Below are 16,412 nucleotides of genomic sequence, written 5' to 3' on the forward strand. Positions count from 1 at the left end.
CCAGCCAGGGACATTTGTTACATGTCGTCTCCTCTCCTTTCCTGTCACCTCTCTACTGTTAGGTGTCAAATAAAGCCAAAAATACTTTAACGCCCCTGAAAACTTTGTTTCAGATTGCAAGTATTTATCTGTGAGATTAAATATTCATGACTTAATAAGTGACAATCAAGTTGAGTAATATTATCACAGTATATATCAAGAGTTTAGCACTCAAAATCTCAGCCAACTGCCTTCATCAGGACTGTGTGTTTGTGGTTTTGATCAGATTTGATTGACAGTGGCCTGGCAACACAAGCAAACAACCTCACACCTGTCATCAGATTCTGAATCAAATATTACTAAATCCTGATTGGTGCACAGAAGTACATCACATCACCTTTTCCATCTTTTTTTCCAGTGAGAGGCACACAGACAAAAACACAAATTGATCACATAAAATAACCAAAACGGTTCAAAATTTGGCAGAAGATTCTGTGCTTTGCTCATATTAAGCAGTTTATTAAGAAATTAAGTTTTCAGGGCCTTTACAAACACCATCAAATAGCACAGTGGACTCAGACATGGAGGGTATATCCCTAGTCTCTATTGTCAAAATGTCAGAGGGTTAGTTATTCTTTAACGTAGCTTTTACCTAAAACTCAAAGTTTTCGCCACATGACACAAACTCACTAACACAAGCATGGACACCTGACATGTTGCATACAGACAATAATATTATGAATGACACAATCTGCATTTCGTTTCTTTTTTTTGTGTGTTTTCCAGGAGCGTCTGTTGCTTTCAGTGTTGCCAAGGCATGTTGCCATGGAGATGAAGGCTGACATCAATGCCAAGAAGGAAGACATGATGTTCCATAAGATCTATATCCAGAAACATGACAATGTCAGGTCAGCCTGGTCACTCGACCGTCTTTCTTTCATGTTTTAACCGTGAATTAAGAATTCAGTCTTAATCGTCTTTTTTTTCTGTTTGGTCTGGTGAATTTTTGCGCAAGATACCCCTTGAGGACCTGATATGATACTCAAGGAAGTAACGACATAGTTCATCATCTTGTGGCACTTCATCCTCAAAACATGAAAATACAAAATTCAACACAAAACAAACATTTTTCCTTAATTCTTCTTGAGATTCATGCACATTTGAGCACAAACACACACACACACATGCGCGCGCACACAGAGTCAGAGGAGGGTAGAGTGGTTTGGCAGAGTGGAGGCTAATTAACACTAGTGAGGGAATACTTAATCACCAGCAGCCAAGATAAGATAATCCCCAAAGATGGAGAACTTCAGCACACATTCAATTACAGCACTGAGCAAACACACTGCACACAGTCCACACACACACACACACACACACATTAAACGTGCATGAATCTCCTTCAAAAGACTTTAAGGTCAAACTTCCTGCGTCTCTCAAGGTCAGCAGCCCTGATAGTAACGTTATGCAATACTGCTGCTGTGTAGTGATGAAAATATAATCAATATAATATAACTAACTGAAAATGTTTTTATCAATAACAGCGAAGGATTAATAATGTTTCTCTCTGTCTCGCCCTGTCTTTCCACATCTCGTCCTCAGTATCCTGTTTGCAGACATTGAGGGTTTTACCAGCCTGGCCTCTCAGTGCACAGCTCAGGAGCTCGTCATGACACTCAATGAACTCTTTGCCCGTTTTGACAAGCTGGCATCGGTAAGAAGCCACAGTTTCTTTCTTCTTTGTCTGTGTCTTCAAATGTTTTCTTAAAGGAATAGTCAGATGTTTTGGGAAATAACTTTAAAGGAGCTGGTAGGCAGATTTTTTTAGCTTTAGGAGAGAACCAGGCTAACTGTTTCCCCTTGTTTCCAGTCTTTATGCTAAGCTAAGCTAATCATGTCCTGCCTTAAGCTTCATACAGGGTATCTGCAGGTCTTGAGAAGTCTTTAAAAAGCTTTGAATTTATTTTTACCTAGAAAAGGCCTTGGAGGTCAAATATTTTTTTCTTGCCTGCCATAACAATTTTTCCGCAGTCTGAGATGAAAGTTGACAATTGTGGTAAAATCTTTGGTCATCAATCCAAAACGGTGGTCCTAGATCGCACTGTGAGACGTGTCAGATTTGGTGCTCTGACATACACATAAACATGCATGATCGTCGTTGTTGCACAGTCTAAAGGCGCTACTGATACTGATAGCTACTAATAGCTACAATAGTGAGGAAGCTCATCAACTCATATTGGGCAAATTGATCAGTTTTCATTGGTTAATCCATTCACCCTTTTTCTGCCACTTATCCAGGTCCACATCACATTACTTAAATCAATTAAATCATTAGGAATCATTGTTGTATACTTGTATACCTACCATACTATCATACTTTCATACTGCTGTTATGACCAAGAAACCGGTATTAAATTGCGTTCTGTTTGGTATTAAAAAGGTCTTCAAAAGTCTGAAATGTAGCTCTATGAATCCTGCATATCCATAAACTTAACAGACAGATATGAGGTGGTACTGATCCTATCATCTAACTCTCAGCAAGAAAGCAATTGAGTGTATTTCCTAAAATGTTGAACTATTCCTTTAATTTTTTTCTTTCTCAGACACCTTATGGACACTTTGCAACCTCATTTTTTCCTTCCTCTTTGTCTCCTCTTTTCTCTCTCTTGCTCTGCACCCCCCTTTTCTCAGGAGAACCACTGTCTACGTATTAAAATTTTGGGTGATTGTTACTACTGTGTGTCGGGGCTGCCTGAACCGCGGGCGGACCACGCCCACTGCTGTGTGGAGATGGGCGTTGACATGATCGAGGCCATCTCGTGAGTAGAAAGCCTGTGTTTGTGTTTGTTTTGGAGTTATTTTCTGCTGTAGAGGAGATCGCTGATCCTTTAGGCTTGTGTGTCTGCAGGCTGGTGCGCGAGGTCACGGGGGTCAACGTTAACATGCGCGTTGGCATTCACAGTGGCCGTGTGCACTGCGGCGTGCTGGGACTCAGGAAGTGGCAGTTTGACGTGTGGTCTAACGATGTCACGCTGGCCAATCACATGGAGGCGGGAGGCAAAGCAGGGTGAAGCACAGGGTCACATACCTATTTGCACATGCAAACATGGACACACACACACACACACACGCAAGCATGTGTTATATTGAATTCTTGGTGTTTTTGTCCCTGCTAGACGGATCCACATCACTAAGGCCACCCTGCAGTATCTTAATGGAGACTATGAGGTGGAGCCAGGTTTTGGAGGCGAGAGGAATGCGTATCTGAAGGAGAACAGCATCGAGACCTTCCTGGTCCTCGGCTGCAGCCAAAAACGGGTCAGTGCACAAAAACATACACAGCTCAATGAGGATATAATAGGTTTAAAATTTGGCAAACTTAATTGAGGCTAAAATGGGCCTAAAAATATATGACAGATACAGTAGATATTCTTTCACCCTGAGTAACTACGTGGAGTCAGATGCTTAAAGTCCCCCCTCCAGTCAAAATTGTCTTCTTGTTACTTCAGTTGGATGTTTGAGCTTGACTGTGCAGAATGATGTACGTAAGTGCAGAATTTGAAACTAGAAGGCTTTTCACACACATTTGCTGAAAGTAGAAAGTTTATCTGTGCTCACTATGTTTAAGGCGTGTAACTACGAGCATGATTTGTGACATCACAACTAGTTTGAGGCCAGTTGTGGTCCAGTATGCAACATACACCAAGTGTGATGTGGAAACCTGAAGTGCACAAACACTGACAATAGACTTTTCAGTGAAATAAGAGATATCTTGTGTCCAGCAGTTAAACTTCTGAAATGAAAAATAAGTACATTTTTATAGATTCAGAATTTGTGAGTGAGGGAGAAGAAAAAGATGTAATTTTTAGGGATTTTGACAAGATAACTGAACATGTCAGACACCGTTTCCGTTTTTTTAATGCTAAAACATGTCTGGAGGGGATCTTTATGCTGGTAGCAGTGAGGTGCAGGTCAACATCGACTGTGACAGTGAATGTAACATAATTAGCTGATCAATGTTGTATAGAATCCATTGATTTGTTATTGATTCGCAAATGGGAATGAGAGAAAGTTTGTATATGCTTAAAGGAATAATTTTGGAAAATACATTTACAAATCGAGTAATAATTTGTGAAGGAAGCAGAACTGTAGAGACATAATCTTAATTGATGAGAGGTAATAGAGTTGTGAATGAAGTCGTCTTCTAGACCCTGAATGGACTATATGCCACCCTTAAGTGTAACAAAAGCCAGAATTAAAAAGACTTTTTCTGGGGTATTCAATCACTTGTATTGTTTTTCACTGGGTGTTGTGAGAACAGTTGGTCAAGCCCTCATGTTTTTCTCTCTGAGCAGAAGGAGGAGAAGGCGATGATGGCTAAGATGCAGCGGACGAGAGCCAACTCTAACGAGGGGCTGATGCCACGCTGGGTCCCTGACAGAACCTTCTCCAGGACCAAAGACTCAAAAGTCTTCAGACAAATGGTGAGACTTAACATCTACACACCCCTTCATGTTGGTAGAGTCATGTTTTTTTGTGTTTGATGCTTTTGGAAAACCTTCTTTTGCTTTCTGATTGTGATGTTCTTTCTCTTCTTTAGGGGATTGATGAGACCTCCAGTAAAGACAAGTAAGTATTGACTATTAAAGCGTGAACATGTGTGAAAACTGCTGCACTGCTTTACTAGATTTAACTAACCTCTTTAACTCTTTCTGTTCTGTTTCTTGTCTCCTGCTCGATCTTTGATTTCTGTTTTTTTTAGCCGTGGTGTTCAGGAGGCCATGAACCCGGAAGATGAGGTGGATGAGTTCCTGGGACGAGCCATTGACGCTCGCAGCATTGACCAGCTAAGAAAAGATCACGTGAAGAAGTTCCTGCTCACCTTCCAGACCTCTAGCTTGGAGAAGAAGGTTCAAACTACAACCCAATTATCATTTTATGCATTTTTAAAACCACAACCTCTCAAATCTGACTCTCTTCCTCATTATTTTTTCTCCTGTTGCAGTATTCCAAGAAGGTGGACGATCGTTTCGGAGGCTATGTTGCCTGTACTCTACTAGTATTCTGCTTCATATCCTTCATACAGATTGTTATCTTTCCACAGTGAGTAAATCACATGTTCACATAATATACTGTAGATGCTCTAATATGTACTATACATGTTTAAGGGTGCTTTCAAACCTGCTTTGTTTACCACATCAAACCTTTCAGAGGAAGTAGTCTCACTCTGGTCACAAACTCTGGAGCAGTTTGTTTGTGCTGGGAACATAATCTGACCTTGATCTGACTGAACTAACCAAGTTGCACTCTGCAAGTTTGAGCTAAATGTCTCCCGAAGCCAGGAGTGCTTTGCATATCGGGATGCGGATGAGCGAGACAGTTGTGAGCAGCCAGCCGTAGAATAAATTGTGGTCCGACCTGCACTAGCAGCAAAGTGCATTGCTTCCTTGATATTTGGGAGATAGGAGCTTCAGGACCCTCTTCCTGTGTTTATGTTCTCACTCCTGCCTCATACACAGCTGACCTATGAGCAGAGTAACTTTTAGTTCGCTTGAATTTTTTTCTGGGTGAAAAGAATCTGAACCAAGGGGGAATTGCAACAAATTTACCACCTCATCCACTAATTCAGACCAGAGCAAACAAACTATAGGCTTGACAGTGTTTTCATACTTGTAGTTCAGTTTAACCCTAACCCGAAGCAAACAGGTTAGTTGTGAAAGTTTCTCTACAACTGTACTTCTGTATTCTTCCTTGCAGCACCCCGGTCATGCTGGGAATCTACATCAGTATCTTCATCATACTCGCCAACATCCTTTTCATCTGTGCCATATACTCCTGCATCAAGGTAGTGGAACTTATCAAAACACACAAACAAATCTTTTGTTAATATATCTTTTTCTAATATTCACTGATATTTAATTAATGTGTAAATACTTTATTTTCACTCTCCTCAATCTTATCGTAGCTCTTTCCAGCTGCGATGCAGACTGTTTCAAAGAAGATTGTCCAGTCTCGCACCAACAGCACACTGGTCGGAGTATTAACCATTATCCTCGTCTTCATCTCTGCCTTTGTCAATATGGTAAGATCAAAGTAAAAACTAAACCGAACAAAGAGGCAGCACATTCATACATTATGTTGAAAATCATACTGAGTACATGCTCGTGTCTATGTGTTTCTTCACTCTAGTTTGCCTGTGACACCAAGAGCTTAGCGGAGTGCGTTGCTGAGAAGCTGAACACTTCTGCAGCCATGGTGACGCCCTGTGTGATCCACAGCTTGAATGTGTCTGTTGAAGGGGGTCTCGAGATCTGTCCTAGCCAAGGTCCTTCCTGCCCCTTTCCCGAGGTGAGCCGCTACTCTGAGTTCATTGTATGTCACCGTTTGTGTTCCTTTACGCAACCGTTTGAGCCGTTTCAAAAAAGAAAATGTCACATTTGCATTTGTGTTTGTGAGATCTATTGTTGATATCACCTCTTTGTGATGCCGCTCTCCTTTTTTGTGCCAGTATTTCAGCTACAGTGTGCTGCTGACGCTGCTGGCCTGCTCAGTGTTCTTGCAGATCAGCAGCATAGGGAAGCTGGCCCTTATGCTGCTCATCCAGCTTACCTTCCTGCTGCTGGTGGAGTGGCCACAAGTAGCACTATTCGACAACGCAGACCTCTTTGTCACCTCCAATGCCATGTAAGTGCAGCAGGATGGATACTTATGAGGGGAGCAGGAAACAGATTTATGTTGTTTGTAATGCAAATAGAGCTTTTTCTCAATTTGTACTGATAGTTTCTATATGTCTTGGATTTGTGTTTGGGTATTGAGCCTCAAAAACAACTGAAATATTGATATTTTCTGTAGTACCAAGTGTCTTTTCTACTTACTCTTTGATCAGATATTTCATGATCTAAACCTTTCCAACTTTAGACTATATTTTGTCTAGACAGAGTTATTCTTTTAACCCTGATGCATTGAGCATTAAACCTGCAGTGTGGAACTTTAACATATAAATGAATTTCCATTATATTCAAGCCCTTGCCAAATAAGTTCACACAATGTTGATTTAGCCTATCACTGCTAGAAAGATGGCCGTTAATCGTACGGCCCTTCAAGACTTTCCATAATGTTATCAGGCCGAATGGATCAAATTCTGAGTCATTTCACGGGGGATGTGTTATGGTCAAAACAATTTATCTTTCGTTTTACAGCCTCAACAGCAACTTACAGCCAGTGGTGTGCTGGCCATTGGGCATACCTAGACAAATCCTGGTGGAATATCCGTTTTTATCACCCTTCTCTGTGTGCCTGTCATTCGGGGTGCGCATGAGAGTGTGCTGCATACCTGTGTCAGGCAATCACGGCTGAGTGCCCCCATTTATTCTCACTGCCAGAAGGGGGAGACAAAAGTCCTGCACTCCAGATTTAATTTATATTCACCAAATGAACGTATTGAAAAAATGATTGTATTGATAGTGGTACCAAAACTCCACTATCTATTAGTGTAGGTAACAAAAAAATCCAAACAAGCCCTTATTCATCCCTCAAATTTAACCATATCTGAACTTGAAGATACAATTTTATTGAAGTTGTATGTCAGACTTCTGTATATTTCATTATTTGTTCTAATGATATATGTTTTTTTTCTCTTTCTAGTGATTTAAATGAAACTAGTGCTCAAGGGTAAGAAATTTAATTTGTATTAATTAGTTCCATGCCCCTTAAATTGATTAATATCATAATAACTATTGTTTGTTTGATTTATTTTGTATTGGCCAGAGTTGATTTATTTAATGTTTGTACATTTAGGCCCAGTTTCAATGAAACTACAAACCAGTGGTAAGATACATTCAGTGTCACTTTTGGAGGCTTTCATCTCCTATTCTGTCATGCCAGCACTTGTGTTTCTTTTTCACAGTACACAAAATCTGCCTTCTTTTAACCTGACCATGTGTTTGTCTCTTTGCAGCCCATTTGTTGTGTCCAAAGTGTCCCTGAGGGTCATGACTCCAGTGATCCTCACAGTCTTTGTCCTGGCACTGTACCTGCACGCCCAGCAGGTTGAATCTACTGCACGCCTCGACTTCCTGTGGAAATTACAGGTATGTACTGCGTCCACTAGAGGGCGTCACCTGACCATGTTAACCCCTCAACACTGTGGCAAAGGCCTCAGAGTTGTGCATCAGTTAACAAACTGATAAAGCTGTCTCACAGTGATACACTATGTTTTATTAATATCTTTGCTGATGAATATATCTAATAAATAACCTTCACTCTCAGGCCACAGAGGAGAAGGAGGAGATGGAGGAACTACAAGCCTACAATCGTCGTCTCCTCCATAATATTCTGCCTAAGGACGTAGCTGCTCACTTCTTGGCGCGTGAGCGGCGTAATGACGAGCTGTACTACCAGTCCTGTGAGTGTGTGGCCGTCATGTTCGCCTCCATCAGCAATTTCTCCGAGTTCTACGTGGAGCTGGAGGCCAACAACGAGGGAGTGGAGTGTCTCCGGCTGCTCAACGAGATCATCGCTGACTTTGATGAGGTGAAGTTTGTGAATGTGTTTTTGTAAAGCTCAGTGTGTCGACATCTCTCCAGGAAACTGTAGATTTGACCTTTGCTGTTTTGTCATTTATTCCCATCTCAGATTATCAGTGAAGAGAAGTACAGGCAGCTAGAGAAGATCAAGACCATTGGTTCCACTTATATGGCAGCCTCTGGTCTCAATGACTCCACCTACGACAAGGAGGGCCGTTCCCATATTACTGCACTGGCCGACTATGCCATGAGACTGAGGGAGCAGATGAAGTACATCAACGAGCATTCCTTCAACAACTTCCAGATGAAGATAGGTAAGGCGGAAGTAACTGCTGTCTCTCTGAAGCAGCATGTAGAATTCAGAAAAAGGTTAAAATGTTTGGAAATCACAGAAATGAAAAGTTTTCTAATTATTTAAAATGGTTTAAAAACAGTTTTTTTGGATGCAGTGTAATGCTTTTTTCTTAAATTTCCAGGTCTGAACATTGGGCCAGTGGTAGCAGGGGTCATTGGGGCACGGAAACCTCAATATGATATTTGGGGAAACACAGTCAATGTGGCCAGTCGCATGGACAGCACAGGTGTACCTGACCGCATACAGGTAGGTTTCATATGAAAGTTCAGCTCAAACTGGTTTTTAAAAATGAAATAATATATAATATATATATAGTACAAAAAGAATGGAATTTAAGTCAACATTTAATATCTATAACATTTAATATTTATACAGAATTACTATAAAACATAAGATTGACTGAGGCACTTTAAAAAATTTAATCTGTACTATACCCAGTTGTTTATTTGCCTAAATAAATTCTTAATAAATTAGACGCTTAACAATTTTTTAACGACAGAAAATACTTAGTTTTCAGTGTGTAGTTTTGTATACTACCTAATTGCAACCCATTCAAAAAAATGAAGAATTAACAGTTGCACAGCATCTACTTTCAGGAAATTATTGAAAACAACCCAATATGCTAATATATCGTTTGACACACAAAACTACACACTGAAAACTATTTCTGTCAGTTAAAGAATTGTCAAGAGTCTAATTAACAACTACATATGAACCCAATATAATAAGTGGGTACTTATCAACTAAAAAGCTTAACAATGTTTTCTGTCTTTTCCTATAATTTATACGAAATTGCACCACTAAATGTTTATGCAGCTTCATGTAAATATGCATTCTGCCGTTCTGCTCTCAGGTGACTACAGACCTCTACCAGGTGCTTGCAAACAAAGGGTACGTGCTGGAGTGTCGCGGGGTTGTTAAAGTCAAAGGCAAAGGGGAGATGACAACCTACTTCCTGAACGACGGGCCACCCAACAGTTAGCAGCCATGGCAACAGCAGATGCTTTGACGATCCCCACTGCAAGGACACAGCACCACTGAGCGAGGACTCACAGTGTGAGCGAATGGCTAAAAACTAAAATAAACGCCATCACTTGAATCCCAAGCAAGGAGGAAAGAAAAACTTTTAAGACTTCAAAAGGAAAAGTGTTCTTGATGAGAGGAAAATGTTCTCGTTTGACAGCCATTTTGGCCCACATACATGTTGAAGGACAAGTGTTTTTCTCATGTCTAGCCTCTCTCTCAGGCTTCTTGAAAGATGCAAAGTCTGTTTATTTAAAACAACGCCTTTTAGCCTGTGTCAAAAGAAGATTAACGCTGTACATAAGGCTAGTTTTTATTTTACTTTGTGTTTGTTTCTTTTTTTCCTGTAATTTTTATTTCACATGAATTATGAACAGGTACTCATATTTTGTTTCTGGATTAATTATTTATTTCAATCTCGATGTTTTGTGCAAAAGGTCCTTTATGAAAAAGTGTGAATACATACGTGCACAAATATCCAGTTTATTACACGTTTATAAGTGTGTATGTACATGCATATTTGTGTGTGTATGAATATATGTATAAAATGAGGAGGAATATATTGACCAAAGACTAAAGTATTTACTAAAAGCAAGGCAAGACATGTTTGATATGTTCTTGCTAAAGTCAGCAATGATCACCGCCTCTGTTTTTTAGGCAGAAGGCCTGAACCCTTTGTCCTTTTGCCCAACTGCTGGCAGCAAAGACTGCTTCATTGTTTTCATAAAATACGTACAATTAATTTAATTTCGTCTGTCATTCAGGCAGCAAAGAGCTGATCACATTAACTCTAAATTATGATATTGCCCTCAACATCTAGACAAGATTACTAAAGACGACTAAGGATGTTCTCCGAAGGTGATATCTGAAATCTATATTTTTATCTCCACTCTCTGAGGAGTAGAAGTAGCTCCAGCTAGGATTAGGATCCTCTTCATCCTCGTTTCATGTCAGATTGGTTCCTCAGAGCTTGAGCAGCCAGAATACAGCTGGTTTCAGCCGTATCAGTATATCGTCATCGACTGCTCCTTCCCTTTCAGAGAAGTATTTTCGGTGCAAATGGAAATGAAGGAACTTAGATCAGCGAGTTGTTCCAGAGCCATCACGGGGGGAAACCTCGGATTTCAGCGCAGTGGTACCACAAAGCCTGATTCTTCTATGAAGAAGAAATAGATGAAGGAGAGAAATATATATTGATTTTGACTGAATACTGTGCTTTGTAATCCTGAAGGGGCATAACTATTTTCACTGTGAGGTTTTTATGATACAACAAAACTGCTTTCTTGCCAAACATAACCGCTTCGAAGCATGTCTGATTGTAGTATCTTGTTTTCATTTTTGTTTGTTTTAACGTAGGGTATTTTGTATCACTTCTGTATCCATCATTTGTATATTCTTAATGTTGTTATTATTATTATGATGATTCTGATTAATTATTATGCTTATTATGATGATTCCATTCCAATGAAAAGGATCAAAGACCAGCACGCTTTCTTGTAAAATGCCAGTTGTAAAGCTCAAGCTCACTGGTACCAACTGATCAACTGCAGCCAATGAATTCTGCTGTTAAATCCTAATGTACAATACAGTATTTCAACTGGCGATAGGTGTGATCATGTATAGTAAGTAATAACCATTAGCTGCCTTTGCAGCAGAACCCGAGTGGTGTATGCTCACATAAGCATAGCAGTAAACACATATACAGATGATTCACTGTGCTTTTTTTTTTTTTTTTTTTTGTATTTATGCCACTACTGCAGTATTGTAAATCTCAGTCAGGCTTTAAGGTGACCTCTCCCTTCCACACATTAAACAGAACATAACCCTCATCCCTGGTATTACACTATGTAGTGAAGTGGACAAGGCAGAAGAAGTAGGCCTACATGTATCTTTCAGAATCATTTCATTCATTTCTAGTATTATACCCCCGCCCCTCCCACTCAGTCTTTCAGCAAAAAGTGGACATACTAATTGCTGAGTTTGATTGCCTTAAGTTAATATAAAACAAATCATAGAATTACACTAAAACAGGAACTGTGCCTGCTTGCCCTGTCTTGACTACCGATGTTTGAACGGAGAGAAAGGGATAAGGGCTTGTCGAGAATACTTTCAGTTAACATCTAATCGTCGAAAATGATCTTTTGTTTCTCCAGCTCCACCTTTCTTTTTTTTTCGTAATTGGGAGAATCCGCCCTGACTTAGCTCTTCCGCCACATTCAACAATGGCAACCAACAGTTGATCATGTTTGTACCAAAGCCAGCTCACGCAGCCTTGTGCTATTGGTCCCTCCTGTGCAATGATATTTGGCCTCGGGCGTGGTGGGAACACCAGAGGACAGTAATGTAGTGGAGATCACCAACTATTAAGTGAACTGTGACCAATGAAGAGTGATTCATATAAGCAAAGAGTTTATAGAATGGACATGAGTTTATAAAAATGTGCATTGTATGTATTCTATTTCTATTGGCTGTCCATAGACTTGTGTTGATTGTTAACTCTTGGGATGTTTTTGGGGGGAGCAGGAGCGGGGAGGAAGGTTGCCCCCATACTACTGAAACAGTGTTTTGCTCAGGCCTGATGAATCCTTCCGTATTTGTTTTGTTTTATTTGTATTTTCCCTGAGTTGGAGGAGTTGAAAGGGGAGTGTTTTGCAAAGCTGAAGGACAAGAAGAGTTGAGGACTATGACAAAGAGAAAAATAACATTTCCCCTTGAAGAAAAAAATAAAAAAAAATCAATGGCTGTTTTGTGTGTTCATATATTTACTGATGTTTTTATGTACTGCAAAGTTAGTTTTCCATTCCTCTTATAGATGTAGAAAGTGTTTTCAGTGTTCAATATACACATATTTAATAGACACAGCTATTTTAATTCTTAAAAGCATCCATTCAGATTCCGTGGGTGCTGACTATTCTGTACTGGGAATGACAGCATCATAAACATATGTTAGACAACACAAGTCTTCAAACAACTGAAATCTCGAAGGTATATATGATAGTACTTGTAATGAATATTAAAAATGATGATTTTCTGTTCATCATGAGCCAATTTGCACCATCTACAGGAAAATTAAGTAATTGCCCATCGAATTTTGACACTTGAGCCACGTACAGATAATTAGTGCGTCTTCGGTGCCAAGTTGTTTTGGGAGCTTGGACCCTAGCATACCTGCTTACAGGTTTGGTTAGAATTACAACTGCAGTTTATACTTATTTTCAACATGCAGGAATATCAGCTATCCATGCCAACATATAGTGACATTTACTGTCAGTCTAGATGCCACTAGTCTCTGATTTATACATTTAAATCCAATGCCTTCCTCCTTCCCTTTCCATTTCTGTATCGGTAAGTTGCCTATATTGCACCACTTTGTTTGAAACAAGTGACCTTGAACTCTTCATGTGATGTGCTGGTGCATTGACACATTCGTGGTCATCACTGGAAGCTCTGACACTCCCCTACAGAAGTGACCCTGCATTCCAGTGGTGATCCTCCGTTCCAGCTGATGTGCTTCACGTAGTTTTCATTGAGTTTACGCTTTTGTAGCACTGAATGAAGTCCATCAAGTCTTTCTCGGGGCATTTCAAACCTTTTTGAAACAGCTTTTAGCAGTTCAGATTTAGTGCTTATGTCCAGCCAGAGAATGTCCAGATTTCTTTTGACTTCCCACGTCTCGCTGATCATCTGAGAAAACAAGCCTGTGTCCATTATGGCACCATCAGACTTGAACCCTTCTGCACTTAAATATCAGTGTAAGATTTCCTCAAGAGGCTGAATGTTATTTGTTCTGAAACTATACTGTAAAATTTGTTTTCTTGCTGCAGGTGTTCAAGGCACCTCTTGTTCATCAAGTAAGGAACTACCCATGCCCCAGTAACTAAACTCAACTCTGGCTGCATTTTGAACTTATCTTTCAACTATTCACATGAAGTCAAAATTCAGAAGTAGTTATTTTTTCCTCTAGAGGGCAGCACAATCTCACTTTCTCTATAGACCACTCCAGTTGTGCCTTCAGACCTGCAGGTCTGGACCTCTGGTGATTCTTGCCAGATGATTTCTTATCTTACCATCTATGTCAAATTGATTTGTAATATATGAATGAGATCATTTGTCTTGAATTCGTTTGATAAATTCAAATTTTGCTTGTTGATGACTGAATTTTATGGCCTTTTAGGTAGCATCTAAATTTTGTATGCAACAGAATATCACTATTTTGAATATTTACACCTCCAGACTTCATTTCTAAAAGTTGTGAGCTAAAAAGATTAAGAAGTATTGTTCTAGAGAGGCAGTTAAATAAATACTTCACTGTAAAAAAACAAAAAAAAAAACAGCTATAAAAATAGCTGTATCGTTAATGAAAGAATAAACAAAATGCAGCATGAAAAATCTCCACAAGTGGATCACTTTAATTTCAGAAATTCACATCAAAACTGATGCTGCCTCTGTATTTAAGCAGCATCAGCATGTGTGTATTAGAACTGAAGAAGAAAAATGGAGAGGGCTATCAGAACAGGCTGAACTCCCGGTCTGTCACTGACATTTCCTTAACAAACCTGTGAAAGCAACAGGTGGATTACACTCACAGAGATCTAGATAATATGTGAAGAACTGAAGAACAATTTTAGATTTGGAAATATTACTTACTTGGTCATCTCACTGTTCTTCCGGGGAAACCTTTTGACTTGTGTCCATGGTGCAGGACTCTTGGACATCAACCATCCATATTGCTGGCTGTCTGTCAGAGGCATTATGTACAGCTGGTTCGGAGCTGGAGAAGAGAGGAGACAGAGACATTCACCAATCTCACTTTCAGTCCTTGTTACAACTGCTCAGTCTAATGTATCTTACTTGTCGCCAGTCATACAGCTGTGATTTGAATCCAACTTAGTTCAAGTCCTCCATACCAGTGGTTCCCAAACTATTTGGCCTGGGGCCCCTTAAAATTAATCAAACTCTACCTGGGACCCCTTGTTACACGTTACAAATGGAAGATGAATTTGAATAACTTGTGGAGGCTTAACGAGATAAAATACATCAATACACAATAAATAAAGCAAAAAATAGAGGAAAACTTGCAAAAAAACAACAATTTTGTGTGTCAATAGTATGTTTTTGTTATCCTATCCTGTCTAATCATCTTGCAATTAATCCAGCGACCTCTTGTGGAGGTCCCAACCCCCAGGTTGGGAACCAATGCTCCATACTATATGACTAATGTCTTTATGCAAACTCACATCTGGGTGTTTGACCCCGTTTGACCATCTCCTTGTATCGCTCATGGCTTCCTTGGTGTATGTCAGTGCCGTAGGCAAGAGGCTGGTGGTAAACGTTGCATATTTCCGTACATCTGAGGGGGCCCTGTTGTTCTTGAAGAGACGGAGGCAGTCCTGCGCTGATGTTAAGCCCACCACCTGTAAAGAAATATGTTACTATAGTATAGATTGATCATTAATTGCATGGAAGGATTTCTGAACAGGGCCCACTGGGCACACGCCTAAGGGGTCAAGGCCTATGTTTGTAATAATTGTTAACATTTCTTCTTAGAAAGTTTCTGAGCTATGTTCAGTTAAAAGTAGAAATTTTAAAGTTGAGTATCTGCCAACCAAATCCAATTTAATATCTGTTTTTGAATATTTTTTCAAAGTCACAATGCATTTGACCTCAAAGCCATATTTGATGGGTTTATGCCTTACAATTTAAAGCTCTGATGTATTTTATGACTCTTGCAGTTGTTTTTATTAACTCTTTTTGGCCATACAGCCAACAATAAATCGACAAATATTTGAAGAATGTACTTATATGCCAGTTGTGTGGTTGTCTAACTATGAATGTCTCTTGTTCTAAGGTTTCTCTTGAGATCTTGATCTCAGTTATACTACCTGATTTAAGTCTTAATCTGTGGGATTAAAATCTTCCACAATATATAAAGGCACTCAAGGGCAACAAACAGCAACTTGCTTGCTCATATTAGCAAATATTACCCTGCTCTGTACTATCCTGTTAATATTTGCTCTGTAGCATGCTATTTTCTAAAGTATTTTGAAGTATTGAGTACTTATTGTTGTTAGTTATGAGTAAGATAATGTCTTTGGTTTCCCTGTGGATATATCTACAATTGACTAATACAATAAAAAGCGACCCTCACTGACGCTAGCAAACGCTAAACCAAGCTCCAGCTCCTCTTACCCTGAGGGCGAGACGCTCCTTTGGGATTCACTATCAACTTGTCGCCAATTGGGTTTTGATAACCCAAATGTGTTAAACCGAAGAAGGCCATATGTGTCACAGTTTGCCTTAAATCGACCCAGTAAACAAGCCTTGCAATGCAGATACAGAGACAGACAGCGTGTAAATAAATCACAACTTTTGGTTGGTTTAGATGTAACCATGGGAACAAGCTCCGCCCGCCCACAGTGTCCCGTGAGGAAAACATTGGAATACATTATACTAAAAATAAATAAATGCACAAATAAACGTACAAATAAACAAAATAACAGGATAAATATATAATTATGGGCAAATAAATA

The 16,412-nt window shown here is 39.6% G+C and overlaps 2 protein-coding genes across 2 annotated transcripts in view; one reads left to right on the plus strand and one right to left on the minus strand.

Annotated features, from left to right (window-relative positions):
• The window catches only part of LOC137184776 (adenylate cyclase type 6-like), a 40,423-nt gene extending 28,832 nt beyond the window's left edge, over nt 1-11,591 (plus strand). Inside the window, exons 5-24 of the mRNA XM_067592760.1 lie at nt 766-887; nt 1,582-1,693; nt 2,671-2,798; nt 2,888-3,046; nt 3,156-3,297; nt 4,335-4,463; nt 4,580-4,608; nt 4,742-4,889; nt 4,985-5,082; nt 5,737-5,824; nt 5,945-6,061; nt 6,169-6,327; nt 6,488-6,663; nt 7,624-7,650; nt 7,777-7,806; nt 7,937-8,069; nt 8,248-8,511; nt 8,614-8,818; nt 8,981-9,105; nt 9,713-11,591. Coding sequence (XP_067448861.1) covers nt 766-887; nt 1,582-1,693; nt 2,671-2,798; nt 2,888-3,046; nt 3,156-3,297; nt 4,335-4,463; nt 4,580-4,608; nt 4,742-4,889; nt 4,985-5,082; nt 5,737-5,824; nt 5,945-6,061; nt 6,169-6,327; nt 6,488-6,663; nt 7,624-7,650; nt 7,777-7,806; nt 7,937-8,069; nt 8,248-8,511; nt 8,614-8,818; nt 8,981-9,105; nt 9,713-9,841 — 2,520 coding nt within the window. The 3' untranslated portion in view covers nt 9,842-11,591. The remainder of the gene's footprint in view (nt 1-765; nt 888-1,581; nt 1,694-2,670; nt 2,799-2,887; nt 3,047-3,155; nt 3,298-4,334; nt 4,464-4,579; nt 4,609-4,741; nt 4,890-4,984; nt 5,083-5,736; nt 5,825-5,944; nt 6,062-6,168; nt 6,328-6,487; nt 6,664-7,623; nt 7,651-7,776; nt 7,807-7,936; nt 8,070-8,247; nt 8,512-8,613; nt 8,819-8,980; nt 9,106-9,712) is intronic.
• Nucleotides 11,592-14,257: 2,666 nt separating this feature from the next.
• LOC137184780 (sperm microtubule inner protein 11-like) lies at nt 14,258-16,267 on the minus strand. Its single transcript, XM_067592769.1, has 4 exons — nt 16,072-16,267; nt 15,120-15,296; nt 14,530-14,653; nt 14,258-14,438 (listed from the first exon to the last, which is right to left on the minus strand). Exons 1-4 carry the CDS (start codon nt 16,160-16,162, stop codon nt 14,390-14,392), a joined length of 441 nt encoding a protein of 146 aa, XP_067448870.1. The 5' UTR covers nt 16,163-16,267; the 3' UTR covers nt 14,258-14,389.
• Nucleotides 16,268-16,412: the final 145 nt, after the last annotated feature.

This window comes from Thunnus thynnus, chromosome 6 (genome assembly GCF_963924715.1).
Source record: "Thunnus thynnus chromosome 6, fThuThy2.1, whole genome shotgun sequence".
NCBI classification, from domain to species: domain Eukaryota; kingdom Metazoa; phylum Chordata; class Actinopteri; order Scombriformes; family Scombridae; genus Thunnus; species Thunnus thynnus.